Source organism: Notothenia coriiceps, unplaced genomic scaffold, assembly GCF_000735185.1.
Source record: "Notothenia coriiceps isolate Sejong01 unplaced genomic scaffold, NC01 NC01_scaffold00006676, whole genome shotgun sequence".
In the NCBI taxonomy this organism is placed as follows: domain Eukaryota; kingdom Metazoa; phylum Chordata; class Actinopteri; order Perciformes; family Nototheniidae; genus Notothenia; species Notothenia coriiceps.
The window spans coordinates 5,758-27,747 of NW_011339377.1; the positions used below are offsets into that span (position 1 = coordinate 5,758).

The 21,990-nt window shown below is 39.5% G+C and overlaps 1 protein-coding gene across 1 annotated transcript in view; it reads left to right on the plus strand.

Moving 5' to 3' along the window:
- Positions 1-1,800: 1,800 nt before the first annotated feature.
- The window catches only part of wnt6b (wingless-type MMTV integration site family, member 6b), a 25,672-nt gene continuing 5,482 nt past the window's right edge, over positions 1,801-21,990 (plus strand). Inside the window, exons 1-2 of the mRNA XM_010769209.1 lie at positions 1,801-2,593; positions 12,374-12,594. Coding sequence (XP_010767511.1) covers positions 2,514-2,593; positions 12,374-12,594 — 301 coding nt within the window. The 5' untranslated portion in view covers positions 1,801-2,513. The remainder of the gene's footprint in view (positions 2,594-12,373; positions 12,595-21,990) is intronic.

Sequence of the window (21,990 nt, forward strand, 5' to 3'; positions counted from 1 at the left end):
GGCAAGTTACTTTTAAAAAGTAACTAGTAATAGTTATAGTTACTGCTCTCAAAAAAGTAACTAGTTACTTTATTAGTTACTAAATTATAAAAGTAACTAGTAACAAGTTACTTTACTTTACTTTAAAAATAATAACAATACAAATACAAGTTTTTGTGTTGTTTTTTGCTGACTAGTTCTCTGAAGGCAACAGACTCGACCGTTGCGATGGGCAGCATGTCCTTAACAACGTATACCTGGCAATCAATTTAGTTGACTCTGGGTGACATGTGGCGATTTAAAAAAAATCGTTTTTTGGCTGTTTAGATGGTGTTGTTCCATCTGGGTCACTGCCGGTGGTNGTCCTGCACACAGTTTACATTTTACCGTAAGATTTTTTGCGTCCTTTATCCCCACAAATTGAAAATAGTGGTTATATTTCCAAGTTGCAAATGCGCTGATGCACTCGATACTTGCATCTGCCATTGTGTGTGTATGTGTGTGTGTGTGTGTGTGTGTGTGTGTGTGTGTGTGTGTGTGTGTGTGTGTGTGTGTGTGTGTGTGTGTGTGTGTGTGTGTGTGTGTGTGTGTGTGTGTGTGTGTGCTGGTGGTGAGCGTTGCCATGTGTGTGTGTTAGCATTAGCAAGTGTTCGTGTGTGTGTATTTTCCCCATAAGGCAAGACCCGCCCAACTCTGTCTCTGATTGGCTTACCCTGAAATGTTACCCCGCGTTAACCAATCATCACTCCTCTCTCTGGTTACTTTCACTTTTCCATGGTGCTGTATTCGCCTGCAAATTACATCCGCAGGGAGATTCGGTTCAGTTCCATCACATAATGTAACGCAGTAACGCACCCATTTAATCACAGTAACTATAACGGCGTTACTTAATGGGAATAGGTAACTAGTAACGCTATTAGTTACCGCAAAAAGTAGTTGTGTAACTAATACTTACTTTGTAACGCGTTAGTCCCAACACTGGTGCTCACACACCGACTCACAGCCTCGCCGCGTCCCGCCGTCTCACCCCTAGATTCCACCGGGTCCGTCTGCGGCGCGTTACGGCTGCGCCGCGGCGTCCGCAGGGATCAGGGCCACTCTAGTCAATGGGTGCTATTCCACAAGAACCGCGTTACGGTTCAGAAGCGTCCCAGAAGCGTCTCACTGCTGGGCTCCGCTCGAAATAGGATTGAAGTCTATTTTTCGACGAGACGCAGCCGTAAGGTAATGTCGGGCAGGCAGGAAGTGGAACGTTCAGAGCATGCATATATTATATATCCATTTGGACCAATGGGTCCATTTGGGTATGGGCACGTCACTTTAACCAGGAAGAAAAAGAGAAATCTCCAACGAGGCGTTCTGGGGCAGCATAAACAGGTATTTTCTGTGTTAGAGTTTTACTCGCTTTCGCAGGCCGTTTACATGCATACAAACCTTCATAACACAAGGGGACGGTTAGGCTATAACCGGAAAAGCATGACATGATGGGACCTTTAAGACTTTTTTGAGGCAACTGATTAACTTTGGCTTCTTTTGTGTACAGAAGAGTTGATGTGCAACAACAGTTGTCCCTTTGAACTAAAGTTAAGAAGTAACTGCTCATCTTTTTTAAATGTTTAGCTAAACAAAAGACATGACACACTCAGGTGACTTCAGAATGTGGCAGCCTGTTGGCACAGATATAAAAAAAAAGGTACCACCACACCTGTTCTGTCGCTGACATCATCTCATTCCATAAGCTCTAATTTCGGGTGCACCGTAAACACACTGTGTGACAGCTCTGAGTGTGTGTCTGTGTGTGTGTTTATCCCCTCTCTGCTCTCAGCCGGGTCCTCCTGAAACTAATTGCAGTTTCTTTCTCTCTCCCTCTCTGAGTGACAGCGAGGATTTCGCTTCGCCCGGAGCGACGTCACACCAAGGTGGAAGAAGAAGAGCGCATTTTTCCTCCCTTTATCATCCAAAGAAAACACATCGACAGACTGTGGCACACACAGACTCCTCTACATGCGGCCGGTGCGCACCCAAAACCACTTCTCCAAGTTCATCTGTGCGTCAGGGCACAGCGCGCAGACAACGAATAACCTCCAACAAATGTATTTCTTACAGCAGTGCTGAGTGGCGAGACTCCCGATTGTCCTCATAACTACCGTACGCTTTTCCGCAGTCAGCGAGGACTTCCCGGCTTTGAGACACTTCTCCTTCCTCATCTGACCTTTTTGAAAGCATGTTATTGTGCATCGACATATAGTGCATAACGATAATGAAGAGGTTAACCACACTTTTGAAAGCGGACATCTCTTCAGTAGCCTCTTGACCAACTTCGTTGCGCATTAAGATGCGCCCCACCGAAGAGGATTTGGATGAGGAACTTTTCGCGGTCTTGGTGATAGACAGTTTCCAGTGAGCTTTATTGCTACCGACAGAAATCAAGGACCTCCTATGTATTTAAGAAATAATCAAACTCGGTGTTGGCTGAGCTCGTCAGTTCTGTAAACTTTGCCGGGGGATCTCCTCGAGGATTTGCTGCGTTCACCATGAGGGTTCGTCTATCACGGATCCAACTGGCCCTGTTCTTTATCTTGCTCTGCCCGGTCAATATCATCGGACTCTGGTGGTAAGTGCTCTGTATTTACCACGTGTGTTAAGTCTCGTGTCAACCTGATATTTAAACGATCTCACCTGACTTGGTTGTATTTGTATTTTGGGGCTTAACCATGTTTGATATACCTTCACAGCACCTCACACACCCCTCAGTGTTTTACATAGACCATTCTGTCTGCGTTTTTATGGAGTGTGGTCAAAAGACAGAGATGCATATATTCAATGCAGCATATAAAAAAGGAACTAACATATTTAAAGAATGCATTAAAATTGGAAATAAGAACAGAAGAACAACACCGGTTTCCTACATGTAGGTATTAAATAATCTAGTTGGTTCAAAAATAAATAATATACAAATATCATTATGTTCATGTTTTGAGACAATATTAAACTAAACACAGTTTAAGATAATGGAAAAGTTAACCATAAGTCAAAATATGTCTTAATGATTCTGGGAAAAATGGGTCCCCAGGGTGCAGGACAAAGAGACAGAGGAACAGGGGTGGTGAGAGAGGTGTCTGCTGCTCATTGCCTGCAGTATTACACAAGGAGAGAGGACAGGGAGATTTGTGGAGGTGGTGTGTGTTTGTGTGTGTGTAGTGGGGGTTCAGAGTCAGGAATGTCAGGTGGCCCTCTAGGCGCAGTGGATATGTCATCATAAAACAATCCATAAGGGCTCAGCTTGCAAAGTGTGTGACAGTCGGACAGACAGACAGACCCTGCAGATCTGCTGATAACATATTTTCTGTCTGTCTGTCTGTCTGTCTGTCTGTCTGTCTGTCTGTCTGTCTGTCTGTCTGTCTGTCTGTCTGTCTGTCTGTGCAATCTTTCCAACTGTCTTCTTGTGGGCAGAGTTTCATTTGACAATATCTAATATTTATCTCTGTCTTGCCCTCTCTCTTTATCACACACAAACACAGACACACACACAAACTTCTGCAAAGCGGCAGTGTTTGAATGTGAAGCTTTGTGATTTTCTTTTTCTTCCTTTCAGCGAATCCTCCCACTGTTCATTCACAGCCCAGTCAAGGTCACTGTGGGTTGTAGTGTCACAGAGGCTGTGTAAGTCTTCTCAATGTCCTTATATGACTGGCTGATGGTCTGTCAGCTTCACAGGAGGATGTTTATTTGAACGTGAAGTTTTCCATTATTCTGTCTCTTCAAATGCCTACATTATAGACCCGTGAGGTAAACGCATAACCTGTGGGGAATTTAAGAATTAGATGGAATTACCATTGAAGGAAAAATTGATAGTTTCTGTAAGGATCTTGGAAGAATTGATTGGAGGTGGAAAGGAAAATATGACCTGCTCCCAATTGCCTTGGTGAAATAACTGACTTGATGAAAGGACCGCCCATACTGTTGTAAAAGTGTGGTTGCATACTGACAATGGACATGGGTTTCAAGATATCTTGTCGGAAAGCATTTTATCTGCCTGGGTGTACTTTGACAAGAAAATGCAGTGCACAAGCATACACAACCTGCATGTAACACTTGTGTCATCAAATGCTTGTATCCTTCTATCAAATGCTCTTCATTGTTTTGGCTAGTTTGTCTGCAATAAAGCCAGACTTGTAGTTTGTGCTCTATATGTTTATCTGTTGTAATCTAGCTTGATCAGTTGTTTGACAAAATTCACATGGATACGGATGAGATGTGTAACATGACTGATCACAAAGAGGGTAAGCTAAGTTAACTCTTGTAACTTTACTTGCGACTGGAGAATCATTTCTTGATTTGTTTCCAGAAGCTTGGTTTTCCATGTCCACGCTAAAACATCAACAGGATTTTCAGGGACGGGTTTACTGGAGACAGTTTTTGGGAAAGCTCAGTTTTCAGCTGTGAGAAAATGCAGCCTCAGGAAAGATGGAGGACATAGTATTGACAAAGACGGGACAGTTTAAGCCAGAGGGGTGCTGATCTGTAGCTGAACTGTGCGGTGACCCAGCTGTGAAGGGTTGTAGGGAAAAACAATATCCCTACAGGGGTCAGTCATTAACATTGCTTTCAAACCCTTTTGGGCAAAATCATGTCAGACCTAGTCTGAATCCATTAAAATAAAGATGACAAAAAACTCAAGAAGATAGTACATTACGGTAATAAAATACTTTCCTTTTACCTACAAACAAAAGAGTTATTCATTTATACGCAGCATTGCTTAACAATGGTAGGATTAACTGGAAGACACGACAGACTGGGTAAGAGAGAATAAAACACACATTGGTTACTGAATTCGTAAGAAACTTTGATTAAGCAGACCCTTTTGTTAAAATATATCTAATCTCTGTAATAGCAGTCTATGTTCAGCACATTCTGCAGGACATTCATTTTAAATAAAGCTGTAGTGGATTAAGGGAATCAACACTAAGAAATCAATGACTTCCTCTTTATTCCCACTGACATGCGTTGTCACCTTCTTTCACCTGCTCACTTGTTGCACAGACACACTCATACACACACAGTCCTACACAGGGGTGCAGCTAGGGTGAAGCTATACACCTGTGGATTGCTCCCGGGGTCTGCCAGGACAATGATGCTCTCTGTTGAAAGCTGCTGGACATACCATCGATACATCTCTCTTTCTCTGTCTCATGCTCGCTCCCCTTCAATGTCTCTGTATGTCTCTTTAGCCGTACTATCATACAGATAGGTTGTCGCTGAAGGAAAAGCGAGAGAGCTGCAGTGAGAGACGGCGAGTGAGGCAGATGAAATGCGGGGAGATAGCTGTCCTTTCAGAGCCTCTGCTGATTAGAAGCACTCTAATCATTTGGCCTGAGAGCAGAGACTCAGAGGAGTGAGGAATGCCTTTGCTCTCTTATACTGATTTTGACCGCAGTGCTTAGGAGGGCCAACTAGTGTGTGTGTTTGTGTGTGTGTGTGGGTCTGTCACACAGACCTAGTTTGGCAAACAGCCCGTCCGGAGTGTGCCACAAGCCTACAGGTGCACACACACAGCAGTTTGTGTGTGTTTCAACTTTCTCCTTTGTTTGTATCTTGTCATACTGGAGACACCTACTGTAGAGGGAACTGCCACACAAGAATGTTTATATTTGACTGTCTGTCTGTACATCCGCCCTCCGTTGGCCGCCTGAGAAAATAATTTGTTAGCGTGATAGTGTTACAACTGTTCAAAATTCCATCACAAAAATGTACAAACTAATTTTTAATCCAAATAAAGGTTGATTTGCTAAATGGGCATGGTCAATTTATGGCAACAATATCAAAGTATTTTACAATCTGAGGAAGAAGGGCAAAAACTGTTCTCATTCTTTGAGGTTAGCTGAGACAGCTTGAACTATACATTTGAAGCTAACATTAAGACTCCGTTAGCTTAGCCCATGTTTTGATGCCCCTTAATCAGTTTAACATGCACTCAGAGATGAACAAATGCACTCATTCAGTCATACAGTTTTGGGAAAATATACTATACACATACGCACGCCCACATAGCCTCTATAGTCAGAACCACCATCATTACCAGAAGAGAGTCTCATTGTAACAGATCTTATCTTGTCTGAAAAGCTAGATGTTTAATCAGGACCAGAGAGATGGGTACAGATAAAGATTAAATGACTATGTGGGTTTGGCATCAGAGAGAGACGTGAATTAAATATGTTTATGTGTGTGTGGCTATGTGTGTGTTTGCGCTCTTTTTGGTTTTTGTGGGATTTCATACTTTATATATGTTTGTTCCAGTGTCAGAATTATATACAGTAGACTAGTGGGTAAAATGGTCCAGGAAATGTCAATATGTCTGTAATTCGACGAAGAAGGACAAAAACTGTTGCTAAACTCACGGATCTGGGGTTGGCTGAGCCTGCTTGAAATCTTAATGTTACATTTGTAAGCTAACGTTAAGATTCTGTTAGCTTAGCCTGGGTTTTGATGCCTTTTGGATTTCAGTTTAAAGTAGGAGTTCCTATCGTATTAATCATTTATATTTCTTACTGTTACATGTCATTGGTTTTATTACAGTTTTCTAATGTTCTGTCAGTTGTCATACTGCCTAAAATAGTGAACAAGCTAAATAGTGTGAACTGTTCAAATTGAAAAAAATGATATCTTTTTGAGCAGCATGGGACTTAAGATAATTTCTTTTTTATTCATGCCATAACCTTTGGAAAACAAATCTAACATGTGTGGCCCCTGACTTTTTTTGGTAAAAGGTCTCAAAATGAAAATGACCACCTAATGCTCAATTCTATCTCAAATATATATGTTTTAAAGACTGTAATGACCATGATACTACAGCTAATGTCAAATGATTGGCACTTGAAGCTTCAAGGAACTTTAACTGTAGCTTTGGGTCAGAAAATCTGCAAGTAAACCACCTGCAGTGTTTTCATTACTTTTACACATATTCATCCCACTTGATTTTCTGAAAGATCTCTGAAGCAGCTCTGATACCGAAGCTAACACACTAGCTTACAAGAAACACGTGCTATCGTTAGGCCCTACTCATACATTCACTTGGAAAATCATTTAAAACACACTCAAAGACAGACAGTGTTGATATGAGCCCCTTAATGCAAAATAAAAACACGTGTTTTAATTTTGCACAGCAGAGGCGCTACTCCTCTACCTATTTAGCTTCACATGTGTTAACAAAAGAACGATCTTTTATATCAAGTTGTCATTCCAGCTCTGCTCTCCTTCATTGCCCAACAAACAACCACGCACCTTTCCAGACCCTACTTTGTATCTGAATAGATCCATTCTTGGATCATTTTAGCCGTCAGTGCTTTTGGGTGTGCCGTTGTACCAACATTATTAAAACAGAACAAATGAGTTGTTTTTCTTTTGTGAAATTGGTTTGGTGGTGTTGGTTTCGTCTTGGTCACACTTTGGCTTTTTAAATGCTGAGAACTTAATTGTTTTCAGAAGTGTTCTACATCAGTAAAAACAACATGATCAGACATGTCTAAAAGGGACTGATGTGTTCCAGATTGCAGGTCAAGTAAACAGGAAATTGATTATTGAAGGCACAACAACACAGGGACGGCAAGGTGAATTTGTTCACAACCCTTTGTTTTAGGATGCCAGACAGTGCAAACCTTTGATTAGAATGTAATATCTATATCACTTTATCATCGCTTTATGTCTTTGTATCTCATTCTTATCTCACACTGGGCCCCCCACCATCTCTTTCTGTCTCTAGACACCCTCTCCTAAGCTTTCTCTTCTATGACTATTTCTCATTCTTTCTCACGCTGGCGTCTCAGACTAACGCCCGACGTGACTGTCTTCATCTGCAGCATACTTGAGGGATTAAGGAGGGATGAAATTCACTCATTCGTGGGTGGTGTGAAAAAAAGAAGGCCCCGTACAGCACAGCACTTTATCGTGCTGTGAGATCGTTAATGAAAACTCAGGTGGCTCTGAGCACAAACGTTTCATCTCTTTCTGACCCACCTCTGGACTCAGAAAATACTGAAAAAGTAATTTGCCCTAACTTACAACATCAATATGAAAAACAGTCACAAATGTAAACATATATCACTGACATGATCTCATTAACATTTCCAAGCAATACAGGCAACCAAAGGGTTTGGATTGGACTGTTAACTTGTAGCAAGTGAAAGCAGCATTTGATTTGGGTATTTATTTGACTTTATCCTGTTTTATCTCTCACTGTATGACCCAATGCCTCTGTTTTGCGACTTTATCATCATCAAGAGCTATTCATGCAAGACAATGTTTCCTCAAAGCCCCTGATACTATCAATGGGTTGCATGGTTATCTGTTCAAGAGATGTTTCATAAATGACATTGGCACTTTGCATGAAGAAGATCTGATTACTGCCTGGCTTTGTAGTTCCTTATCCAAGTGTGCTTTTATCTTTTTGCATGCCTGCACAGTAGCGAGGCCTGGATAGATGTACATGTGTTTGCTGTATATGCAGGATTTTGTGTGCAACCTGCATTTGTGCACACGGAAGCATCCACTTAAGCATCCTATTCTGAGTTTTTCTAGAATATAGTTTTCTAGAATGGAACAATGGTCCCTTTCAGAGTTTTAAGATGCAGTAGATAGTATTTTTTCTTATCTTCATATAAGTTGCACTGAACAGGAAAAAAAACTCAAGGTTTTTCTAATAGGATTCGAATCAAGCCAGCAGTTACATACAGTACAAGAAAAAGACAATATTACTTTAGAGAAGCTTTTTGTCCACTACTGCTTCATAGAAAAAGTGAAGAGAATGTCTTATGCTAAAAACAATTATGCCCTTCTTTGCACCTGCCACATGCACATTTCTGGAGTCTACAACAAAGTATTCCCATGTCCTTTTCAACCTTGCAGGGGTGCACACTCTTATGTACCGATCTCCAAACAAGGGCAAGAATGCTAGGCGCTTACTGTCATCCTATTATCCAATCACCGAACCCCAGTTTTGGGTATGGCGCCGGCAATGAGCTTTTCCACCTCAGTTCACTCCAGTTTCCGATTCAGACTTCATTCCCATTCCACTAAGATAACTCCCTGTTTCTAAACTTATAATACAGACAGTCCAATGGGGATTAAAAAAATGGCCTTCAACCGAAATGAAGCGATGATTTCATCCCACCGTGTCAAAAGGGTTACACAATTTTGTTCTGAAGTACATGCCTAAATCAGTACTCTGTTTGTCTTAACTGTTATAACTCACACGACCCTGTAATTATACATAAGAAAAGGTACATTTCTAATCGCTTTACAACTTTTGTGCAGCTGCTCATGCAGTTTAACGAAGATTCATTTTATTGTAAGTGATGCAACGTAAGACATTATTTTTCATATTTTGTGTTTAGAGAGAAAGAGAAGGTACTGCTAAACAGATGTATGATGTATTATACAATTTCTTAATACATACTACAATACTACACACTTAGAAATCTCCAAGTCTGATATCCACTGACGAATGTCAAACATGTAAACTGAACCAAGAGAAAGAAAAATGTTTAATATATAATCTGTCAGTTTTTTTGAGAATCATTCAAAACTAGAAAGGGCACTTTCTGCCAAAGCTGTCATAAGAGAAAAGTCATGCCTGTATCTACCCTGTGATTCTGATCCAATCCAGAATTGAATGGATTTTTTCTTGGCCCACATCTTTCCACCATAATGATGATCTGGTAGTTTTTTCTCTAATCCTGCTGACAAACAAACCAAACCTAGAACATAAGCTCCTTGGCAGTGAAAGTTTAATAATAAAGTGGATACCACAATTCATGACACAATGAATACGGATACATTTTTCAGTTTAATATATTGATGCATCTAATCTTGGACCAACAGCTGTATGTCTTCATTAATTTAACCAGTTGGTTTTGCTTTTTCGCAAACATAGATCAAACATATATTTTACTCCCGTTGTCAAAGCCCTCTGACTCGTTCTGTCTTTGGCTTCCAGGACTCCACCCAAATGTACATTCGCTTGTTTTACAACTCTACACCTCCCATTGTAAAAAATCAGGCTGGCTATTGTAAGCTGCTGACAGAACTGGCCTCAGAGCTGCCCCTGCACAATAAAAATACATTGTATTTCTCACATCCATAAAAATCTACACATACTGTATAGACATGCATTACATTGGTCTCTATTTGTCTCTCTCTGCCTCACACACAGAAACACACTGCCTGATATCAGTGGGTATATAATGAGTGGTTGTTGAGAGGGAGTGTGCGTTGCTAAGTACTGTACCTGTACCCGCTAATTAACACATACAGACAGTCTGTATCATTTCATTATCTTTGTGACTGCCACACACATTTGAAAAATAAATACACGCTCATGCACAGTGTACATACAGAACACCTGTATTGCAAAAACAGTATTGTTTCCATAGCGATGTTGCCAACACACTATCATAGAAGGAATGCAGCAGTGGGTGTCCCTGGAGTGTGTGTGTGAGTGTGTGTTTGCAGACGGTGCAGGCTTTTGTGCCAATGCACCTATTATCTTTTACTATCATTTCCACATTATACACCACATATTATTACTCGTACTGTATGATTAGGAAAATGTAACCCCCCTAATCTTCAGACAAGTTGAATTATAAGAATGGTTTTACATGGAAACCAGAACTTAAATCCATTCTATCTGCCGTTATCACATGTTTATGTCCTTGTGGATAACAGTATTTGGGCCTCCTCTGGATCCTTCTGTTCTGCAATGTTATCGGCTAAGAGGAAGGAACAAGAATCCCTGTGAATGGTGCTTGATTTCAACAACGTGATGACATTATATAGCTTTATAAAGAAGATGGTTAGGTTGTCAAAACCTTCAAAAACAGAGGGTTTAGGGTGAATGTGCCTGTGTGTGCTCGTGTGTGTCTAACTTGGAATCAGACCGCCAGGAGAGGGGATTGGCTTTTTTTCTGCTTCTTAAAACAAACTCTCGGTGCAGATGAATGATATCAGGTGGCGCGATTAACAGGGACAAGGCTGAATTAAAGGCTATGAGGTAGTCTTTTTCTCACTCTTTCTTTCCCACTCAATGTCATGCATACCCTCCTGACATCTTTTTCATAGTAAAACTCTAAGTTAAAGATCACATCTGCTGAGATTCAGTAACTAACAATCCACTGTGGAGAAGATTTGAGAGAGAGAGAGATGGAGTTTATGAAAGGATGTGAGAAAAGGAATTAAGTATGTATAAAGTTAACAGCATAGAGGGGATGAGTGGATAACAGTTAAGGCAAGGAGAGGAGAAAAATAATGGAAATAAAGTCATCTCATAAAGCCACTTTCCTGTTACTCCACTGAAGTGGCCACAGACGCTGGCAGTGCTTCCAAGTGGCAGAGCCAAGCCCATTTTCCCATTAAGGGTTAGAATAAACTATTTATCTTTATTTTATACAGTCATCTATCAAAGCTACTAAGGTCCAGGGTCTGTTTTCATCAAATACAAGATGTATATATATTTCAAATACATGTACATTTTTCATTCAGATGGATTTAATCTGTGTATTATTTACACTGATTTGAGAAATATGTGTGGTTTAAGCTGTGAAGTTCTTAACTGCTACTAAAACTCAAGAGAGGCTGTATCGTCGGGAAATCTCCTGGTTTACCAAAATCAATTTTAGGATCAACTGCCTGTCTGTGAAGAGATTTCCAACTGTTTCACTTCCAACTTTGTGAGGACCACACAGTTCTCCAAAGCTCTGTCCAACAGTGAAATACAGACTTATGAATCTGACGTCAGAGCTGAGACGCCTTTGGGAAAATCTGTGCTCTGTTGTCTCCCACGTGCCTATTCAAGAAGCACATTGTCGCCACAGCCGAGAAGTGGTGGGTAGAGTTGGCAGGCTTAGCAGCCGCAGGAAGAACTTAGCTTGCATTTGGTTTGTGGCCGTTGATGAGTGAAGCCACATTGTTTACTCTGTGACTAAGTTAACAGGTGTAGTTTACAATGAAAAAAGTGGGTACTTGTAATCATGATACAGCGTGATTGTCCTATTCTTTCTAACAATGCTTAAACTTTACCAGAGTGGTAGGCAGCTGGTGATGGACCCAATAGCATTTGCAGAATAAGGGTTAGGGTTAGAGTCAGTGAATAGGTTAATAGGGGTTGCTAGCCAAGAAAAAAGTATTAACTTGTTATCATGATACTGTGGGATAATTATATTATTTCTTACATAGTTTAACGTTTTTTCAGGGTGGTAGGCAACTAACACCACTTGTAGGGTTAGGGTTAGGGTTAGGGTCAGTGACTAAGTTAAGATGTGATGTATTCCAAGAAAACTTTGACATGTTTTCATGATATTGTAAGAATTGTTTATTCTATCTAACATTGTTGTATCTTTCCCAGGGCGGTCGGCAGTCCGCTGGTGATGGACCCCAACAGCATTTGCAGGAAGGCGAAGCGTCTGGCAGGGAAGCAGGCTGAGCTGTGCCAAACTCAGCCAGAGATTGTCAGTGAGGTGGCCAAAGGAGCAAGGCTGGGCGTCAGGGAGTGCCAGTACCAGTTCAGATACCGCCGCTGGAACTGCACTAGCCACAACAAGTATTTTGGCAAAATATTGCAGCAAGGTAAGTCCCGACGGAATGTGTTTTGCTTTTTGGTAAATGCTTTCGTGCATCATTTCTTCCTTCGTATACTCCCCCTATTGTCTAGTATGGAGTGCAATTTGTACATGATAGCAACCTATTTGGGTACTTTCCCTCTACGTCATTGCCTCTGTTTGGGTGAAAATATGTACTTTCCTTTGACTGCCGGTGAATTCAACTTCTGAGGTCTTTAACAATTCAATCAAAAATATTTAGAAAACCCCAGCATTTTTGTATCTACATGGAGACCAAATAAGCCAGGTAAACAAATACACAATGTCATTGGAGATCAATGATCTGCATTGATGTATGGTGAATGTCTGGTGAATCTAAATTATGGATGGTTTCCATGGTTTTATAATTTAATGCGGCATCTGCTCTGCATTCTTTACTTTGACTTTTAACATTACAACTGTTCATGATGTGGTTTTCCACAGACGTTTAGTCTTGACTGACAGGCTCCGATTGTTTACGATTTCTGTCCTTTTTGTGGATAGCTTCAAGTCAAAGATCTTTTTTTTTACTGTCATTTTTTTTTCAAATGGAAGGAAAGAAAATCGCAATTCTGGATCATCTTTGCTGAATAACATGCAATACACTTCACAGGTGGTGAAACTATATGTTTCTGTTTTGTTTTCACCAAAAAGGGGGTTTGCTGTGCAGTGATGGAGTGCTGCTCTCATCTATACCTACTTAAAGAAAAAATTCAACCTTATGGCTAAGACTAAGATGTGGCAATCAATACCAATCTTTTATCCATCAGTTCAATATTAATATAAGGATCAGCATCAACCAAATTCTGTTATACCAATCCAACCAGTATGTAACTCAGTTCTATGGATTTTTGACCCATCACCTAGACTAACGATGGGAAATTCCCATAATAATCTTTTTGGCTCTCTCCATCATTTCTTCCAAAGGCTTTCCACAGATTACAACTATTGTCATGTCCAATTTTTCATCCTCGAGTACCTTAGGATCTGAACCAACAACCTCACGACCACAGCTGACGGCCTACGTCAACTTGAGGTCAGATCCCCGTTTGATGCCAGTCCAACAGACAAGGGCTGCTGTTGTATTTCAGACCAAACGTATTCACACTTGACTGACTCGCTGTTTCATCAGATTGGGCACGCTTGAAATTATCAGCTAAAATTGCCTTTTTCTCCTAAAATCTCTCTTAAGATCTCTGAACTTCTTCCTCCGGCTCTTTGAAGTCTGTAATACAACTAATGCCGGGTCAGCGCTGGGTCCTCTCCAATTACTGTGTTGGTTTTTCTCTTGTATGATTAGATTAATAGAGAGCTGTCTGTCTCTTCTTTGCCAGCTAGAGAGCTTTTATCTTTCTGTTTAGTCAACAAACAGGAAATAACCAATATTAATGTACAAAGAAAATGTGTCAAGCTTGTTATTAAACCCACTTGGGGTCACATTGCTGGAAGAAGTGCAAACGGAAATGTGTGCTTACCTGTCATTAAGATTTTCTCAATAATGTTAGTTAATCTATGATGTCATATAACAGTCAGTACTGAATTGCTATTTGAGGCTTTAGAACATCAAAGCTTTCTCATTTTGGAAACATTTATTTTTTTGGAAACATATTTCCGATTTTCTCGATTGCTAACACACATTTTTTTTTTAATTGCTCAGTTTCTCAGAACACTGAACACAATTCACAAAACCACACACCCAAAGAGCAAAACACCTAATTTCTTCTACTAAGTGAAAAACTGCACTCAAAACTACATAAACACTTACCAAATGCAAACTTTTGCACCAAATATAATACACTTCATTCATAATACTAGATTGTTTGACCACCCAACTACACACTGCTGAGCATAATCTAAAGCACTTTCATCTGTTATGGGCTATGCTCTGTACATAGAGGTTTCTGCAGAGAAAGATTGCTTGAGTATAGAGAAATACAGTAAATGAAGAAATACAAATGAGTTGTTGAAAAAATCATATTTTATTCAAAAGAACATTGTGCAACATGCATCTCAGCACATAGTTAGTATGCCAAATCCAAGTTTGTAACTGCTGCTACCTGTGCCTCATTCATTGTTTGCCAAAACCCAGTTTGTAACTGCTGCTACCTGTGCCTCATTGAAAATCCTTAGCCTTCCACCTGCACCTCTTTGTTTCTCAGTCCTTCAGAAAAACAATAAAGATATAGTGGTTGGTCAGTGTCTGTGTTGCATAAAGGTAAATTTGCCACAGTCAATTGTACAGGATTTTTGTAGTTATAGTATGCAACATGCCAACAATTCAATTACAGTAATGAAGTAAATACGTTTCACACAACAGATATAAGCACTGATATATCATGAATTATGCAGAGCTACAAACTGTTAACTAACCTGTTTTCAAGTCTAAGTGTCCGGATTACAGATGCAACAGTAAATCGGCTTAGATTAGGCTGAACCCTCTGTCCAGTCTCTCTCATCGTCAAACAATGGTTGATAACATTTAATTTCATTAGAGAGTATTCTTCTTTGTCCACGTCCTCTCCCTCCAGCTCTACCTTTACCTTTAATTCTTCCTCCTCTCACTCTCACCCACCTCTTACTCCTCCTCTCACTCTCAGCCCAGCTCTTCCTCTTCCTCTTGCAACTTTCTTCCATTGTTGCTGTAAGAAAGTATTCACCTGTGGTCTTTTCATAGTGCTAACATCCTGATTGATGAGCCAACAATTATGCTATCAGGTGTTTGGTCAGGTGGAACGTGTTTCTTGATCATTGGTCCATGTGTGAGGCATTTTGAATATCAGTGCTTTAAACCAGCTAACACGTGACTTTATGTCAGATTCCTGTGTCTTACGTGGAGAAACGTGTGCAGTGGTTTGCACAAAGTGCCATGTTGATTTGCAAATTGTGTGAAAAGCTGAAAATGTGTTTATAGTTTTGTAGATTTGAGCCAATGTTTTGCTCTTTGAGTGTCAGTTAAAATAATTGTGCTTTTTGTATAATTTTAGTGTGTTAGCATTCGAGAAAAACTGTAAGATATGCAGGTGTACACATTTAATGTTTAAGTGTAGGGTGCTTATCTTGTTGCTTTCTGCTATGACACATTCATTGTCAATTTATCAGAATATATACAATTGCAGTTAGATGACTAAAATGAATATATGTACGGTGGCCTGCGACAAGTAAGCATTTTTCAACGGCCCAAAATATTTCCACTAGGAGAAACGTGCTGCATTTTCAAACGATGCAATTATAAAGACACAAATGTGCCTAAACACATGCAAATAAAGAAATATCTTCACCGACTTGATGAAACTTAGTGTTTACTGAAAGCGATGCATAAACAAAAACAGTTAGTTGGCCAAGTGTATTTACTTTATAATCCCCAAATGTCACCAAGTGCTTCGGTGTGCATCACTTAATACTGTTCCTGTTTCCATTGTGTTTTGAGCTTCTTGTAACCTTTTTTTATTTGCATTTTTTTTTTTATGCAGTGTTTTGGTAAACAATGTGCATGTTTTGTCAAGTTGGAGAATGTTTTCTAAATTATGCGTATGTGTTATCAAGTTAGTGAAGATGTTTCTTTATTTGCATGGGTTTTGGCACATTTGTGTCTTTAAATTTGCATCGTTTGTGAAAGTGCAACGCAGTTTTCTAAATGGAAGTGTATGGACCGTTGTAGCGTGTTTGCACCTGTTGGCCACCATATCGATAACCTCAAAGCTTTGATGTATGTTGCAGTCAGGAAGCTGATATCTGTCTGCATTGATATACAGTTTTTATAATGAAAGCATCTCTCTAAAGAACACAAGGTACATATTCCTTTGGAAAATGTCCTGGGCCATTCATCTTCAATACTTCACATCAAAGGAGAAACCAGCTGTTCACGTTAGCGTTACTTGGTCTCAGATGATAAGAAAAGTTTACATTATTTGTCAGTAACTCATGTACATGAACCTGACTATATGGATAAAAAACACATATATATATTTTTTATCTCATTGGACACTGCCTTGCCATTGTGCCTGACAGGAATATAAAGAATGAGGAAAAAAGGATGGTGACACAAATATATATTGAGACAGAGGGGAAGAGAGAGGGAAAAGGGGACAAGAATCTACCAGTAGAAGACAGACTTACAATGAATCATACATTCCTACCTGTCTATGAGGGAGTCCAAAGTGCTACTCTGTTTTGAAGCCTCTGTATGCAATTACCATGATCTGCTCTTAATTGCTGTTTATCATGAACTAGTAGCAGTACATCTCAAAATAAAAGTGCCTTTGTATTTATTGTTCACTCCCTCTAAGTGGTTTACTTAACCTCACTGACATCTATTTACATTTCATGTGATAATAGACTCTTTAAAATTATTTGAATCACATGACTTTTCCTTTGTTGATAAATTAGACAGGGAAGCTTGTGCACTCTGCAAAACGTACACACAGTTGTCACACAGGTGTAAAAAAAGTGTCTTAGCAAACATTTTGTAACGTATTAACCTCATAGTTATTCTTATTAAGTCTATGCTGCTACCATTACTTTATACAGAGTGAGCGAGCCAGCAGACAGTGATGCGGGTGATCACATGCAGTGAAGAATGTTGTTGCTCAGTGACAATCATTATACATTAGATTGTGTATACATGTATGTGTATGTGTGTGTTGTATTTTACTGCTGTGAGTCAATGGGTTGAAAGTCATCTTATTAACAATTTTAACAGCTCGACACAAAGGTATTAGAAACAGGCATGAACATGTTAAGCTTTACACACATTGTGTTTCCTTGTATTTAACTGTTATTTAAAGTAGGTGGCACTGTTAATTTGTCAGACTATATGATTCAGTGATTTGCTCAAACCTGATTATGAAAACACACATTAAAGTTGTATTCATGTGTTTGGCTGATAGATCTAATTGAATTAATGTTTACATGTCAGTCGCAAGTGCCTTGAACCTGCGTTCTTTCAAGGGAACAGCAGGAGGCGATTCCCATTCCAAAAAATGACCCGGCTTCTCACTTGATTTAATATGTGACAATTCAATGCTTATGGTTTGGTTAATTTTGAGCGCAAAACAAGATCAGGGAAAGATTAAAGTTTGGATTAAGGGTTTGGGTTAGGGTCAGGGTTGGGATGGTGCTTTGGGTTGAATTCATTTTTCGTAATGGTTCCAATAATACATGTGTGGTTAACGTGGTTAAGTCATACAATGACTGTTCTTTACAAATCGTTCCAAGGATTGTTCACAACCAATAGTTAGAAACTGGTTAAAGCAATATCCTGGCTTTAAGTCCAAAGTCTTGTTGGCCGTGTCATTCATGCAACATCCTCTTTACATGCATTTCTTCTCTCATTAATGATGTCAAAGGACGTCTTCCTTGTTCAATTCATATTGACCACTGACACATATGTTGTTTCGTTTTCATGGGAGACCATGTAAATTCATTGATAAAACACTGTTTTGCAATCTTTGGGCTCCCGGATAACATGTCCATGTTGTGATACAAGGTCCACCATTGGCAAGGTTAGTGTTATTTACTGTTATTACATGGCTTAGTTGAATACTCGATTCTGATTGGTCAATTCAGAACACGTGACACGTTATTAATCCAGAACAGACAGACCGCTGTCAAGGATTTATTGACCGTTGTTAAGGACGCTCAAATCTACAGAAAGAAGTTCGGTCGATTTAACTGTATACAGTTTGGCCGAAAAGCAAAGAGGGACAAGAAAACAGCAGAGAAGTAACGAGGCAGAAACCCTCCTTTTTACGTAACGGTCCAGACATAGACATCAAATGGCAAAACATATTCAGTTGCCAGTTACTTTGGCATTAGGGCAGGGATATCTAGATACTTTCCAAGGTTTGACATTAGTCGCGGCCGGCCCATAGGGGCGCTAGGGGCGCCGCCCCCCCTCTTCCCACATGTTGATTGTCATTGAAAATTTAAAATATATTAAAAAAAATATATTTTTTTTTAATTTTTATTATAAGGTAAATATGATATAGTTGGTATCAGTAAAATGTATAATCTACAATAAAATCTCGTTTAAATTTTTTTTACGATGTCTAAGTTACTGATTTTCTAAATCTATAAAAGCATCTCAATTAATATTGGTAGTCATGCCGTTACTTTGTTGAGAATGTGGTCATGTAATAAGGGGGATAATGTGGAGCGACTTGGTCATTATGGGGAAAAGAACACCCTTCATGCTGTTCAAGATCCCCCATAATGACCGCCTCGCTGCACATTATCCCTTACTTATTTTTGTGATTTTTTATGTACTACACATCTTATATTTATTTCTAGTTGTACCTTTTGTACTATTTATTTACTTAGTTTATGGTTTTCTTTACATTGTACATATCGTTTAATAACCCAGTGTATCTACTAGCCTTTCTGGAAGACTAGATTCTCATCTTTGTGACCAACAGTCACAATTGTTGTCACCAAACAAACTTCAAAAAGATAATCATCAGAATTAACCCCTTTCCCTCTGAGAAAACAACAGTTGTTTTATTTAACTATGCTTATCTGAACTGTGAGTTGACTTGAAGTACTTTCAGCTCCAATATCCCAATGCAGAGTATTACAAGAATATGTGCTAATTCCTGCAGAAAGTACTTCTGGAATCAGAAGCAGACGTAGACAGGCCCAGACACCCACAGTTGCAGAGAATTTGTTTGGAATTCATGTCTCCGAGGAAAATATGAAACAGGGTGCCTCAAATAATCAGATTTTGGATAGCTTCTTTTACGCATAACAATACTCCTTTCTCTGCAATGCATCTCTCTTTCAACCCATATATTCTCCCTCTGTTTAATTAGTTTGCTTAAGGTTACTGAAATTGTATTTCAAATAAAGTAAAGTGCTCTTGTGCTTGAATTAAATGTCTATTGACACGATGACTTCCTCATGCAGATTTCCTGTACTAAATGTAGTGTTCCTAGTGTATTCTGAGGACATCTGGTCAGGCTCTTAGCTAGTTTGGACACAGTTCATTCTGCTATCACCATATTGTAATTGGGTTGAGTTGTGTGCTGTTTCACACATGTGTCTCTTAATAGCTCTGAGGAGGTTTTGGAGAGGACACATCTTGATTTGAGTATGTTGCTGCTCTTGATAATCTTAGCCATATTCTGCTGAACAGCAGGAACAGCTAGGTGTGGTCCTAACCCTTCTGCAAGGAGGTTAAGCAGCACACACACACAATGTTCTACATGCTCCACCATGCACATTTAAAGACACACAAACAATATTAAGAGATTTATTGAATCTGCCCGCAAGTAACGCTCATATCAAACTAACCGTAAGAGAAGAAAAACGCAGAACTTGTTCATTTAACATCAAAATACAAGAGACAAAATATGTGAGGATTTGACTTAAAATGCATAAATCTACACAAAGCAATTCAGATGCACATTAACACTTAAAGATAAACTTTCAAAACATTTCTGGGTGTTGGGGTGTACAGCTGGTATTGATATTATGGCTTTCTTGGGTGTGCATGTCTCTTCGCACTCCACCCATTTCTCGTGTCACCAATTCTAATGAATCCCATTCACTGAATCATGTGATATGGAGTTGGCAGTGTTGACATGGCGACTGCACGCTCCCTGCTTTCCAGCCCTTAGAAATAAAAGCCCTTTTTTCCGCACACATACAATGGTCCACTAAGTGGCATTATTTCTTTCCCCCTCTCATTCTTTTTAACACACACACACATTTTCTCGTTCCCTTGTTTCTCATGTATCAAGAGTTCTGCCATTTACAAACATTATGTCCTGTGCCATTTCGATTACTTTCTTGTTTCTAGGCGAAATCTTTAAACACTTGTTTTAAACAGATCCTGTGAACAGAATTAAATACAAGCATTACTCTGTCTGTCACCTCAGTGGTTCTCAGCCCCAAGCACATTTGGTTGTAGTATAAATATAAATGGCAACACGCATATATTTTTATTATAAAACAGTTGGGCACTATAGTTTTAAGTGATTAACTTAGTGTCCGTTTTTATCGTTAAAAGGTTTATTGGCTTATTTTAACAATGTGATCACATCATTCCTTCTGCTATTATTGCAGATATGCTGCAAGTTAGCTAGCTAGCGTTGTTTACCTAGTCCTTTCAAATATTCTGACAAAACACTTATCATTATATAACGGACTTATTCTGCCAACAGGGACAGTTGGCCAACTTTATAATTCCAAAAAGCAAACAAGCACTCCGGTCCCAGCTGTGGGCATCACTTTTAATTGTCCCCATTTTTGTTGCTTCTTGCTGCGTTTTTTTTATTTGCAGCATTTTTCGCCAACTTGGTGAATGTTTTCTAAATTCTACGCATGTGTTGTAAATTTGGTAAAACAATTTATTCATTTGCATGTATTTTGTCATATTTGTGTTTTTATATTTGCATTGTTTTTGAAAGTCCAGAACGTTTCACCTACAGTAATGGAATTGTAGCGCGTTTGCCACCTGTCAGCCACCATAGATGGCTAACAACAACAACAACAACAACAACAACAACAACAACAACAACAACAACAACAACGTATTGCTTACTATTGCAGGCTTTATCGTTTTTTTTCATCTATTTTATACATTTTGTTGCCAAGCAAGGTATAATTTAACCCAGGTTTTTAACAGAAATATGGATGTTTTTAAAGCCAGTGATATAACAGTGACAAATAAAAAACGTATCTAATGGCGCTTTTCCACTGCAGCACGTAGCACGGTTTGAGTTGGCCAGACCCGCTTCTTTTTGCTTTTCCACTAGGGTTAGTTCCGGCTCAGGGCTACTTTTTCGGCAGGCGGAAAACCGTTTTAAAATGCGTCGCTCCGCCCACCGAACAGCCGATCGCCCCGCCTACACTGCGTTACTATAGTTACTACCTGCAGGTACTAAACTGTAATGGAACAACCCAGTCTCACGGCATTTCGTGTTATAGTCACGACATGTAATCTATTGATTCGTGTTCACCAACACGATTTTCACCTTTTTTTCGTGTCACACAGAACGATTTTAAAAGCAATGTATTTCTATTGGTAGTATATTTCGTGCCTGCAACACGTCTTTTTGTCCGTTCGGGTCTTGGAAGACCTGAAGCTGTGGGGTTCAAATTGCTTTAAGCTTACAACTTTCTCTTTCTAAAATTTTTTTTATAACTTCCATTTTATGGTCTAACATGTCTCTTAAGACTCCGACCAGAACTCGGGGGAAAAAAGATAACAATAAGTGATGGGGTGGTCGAGGTACATGATGTGTTTCTTTCCAGAGAGACGTGGGTTAATATAGGGGTATTTTCATTTTTGTGGGGCTTGCCTGGTATATAGTTATCCTGTCACTATACAACTCATTGGTCCCATTCAACATTACCTGACTATAACCCTCTTTCTACATAATTGTTG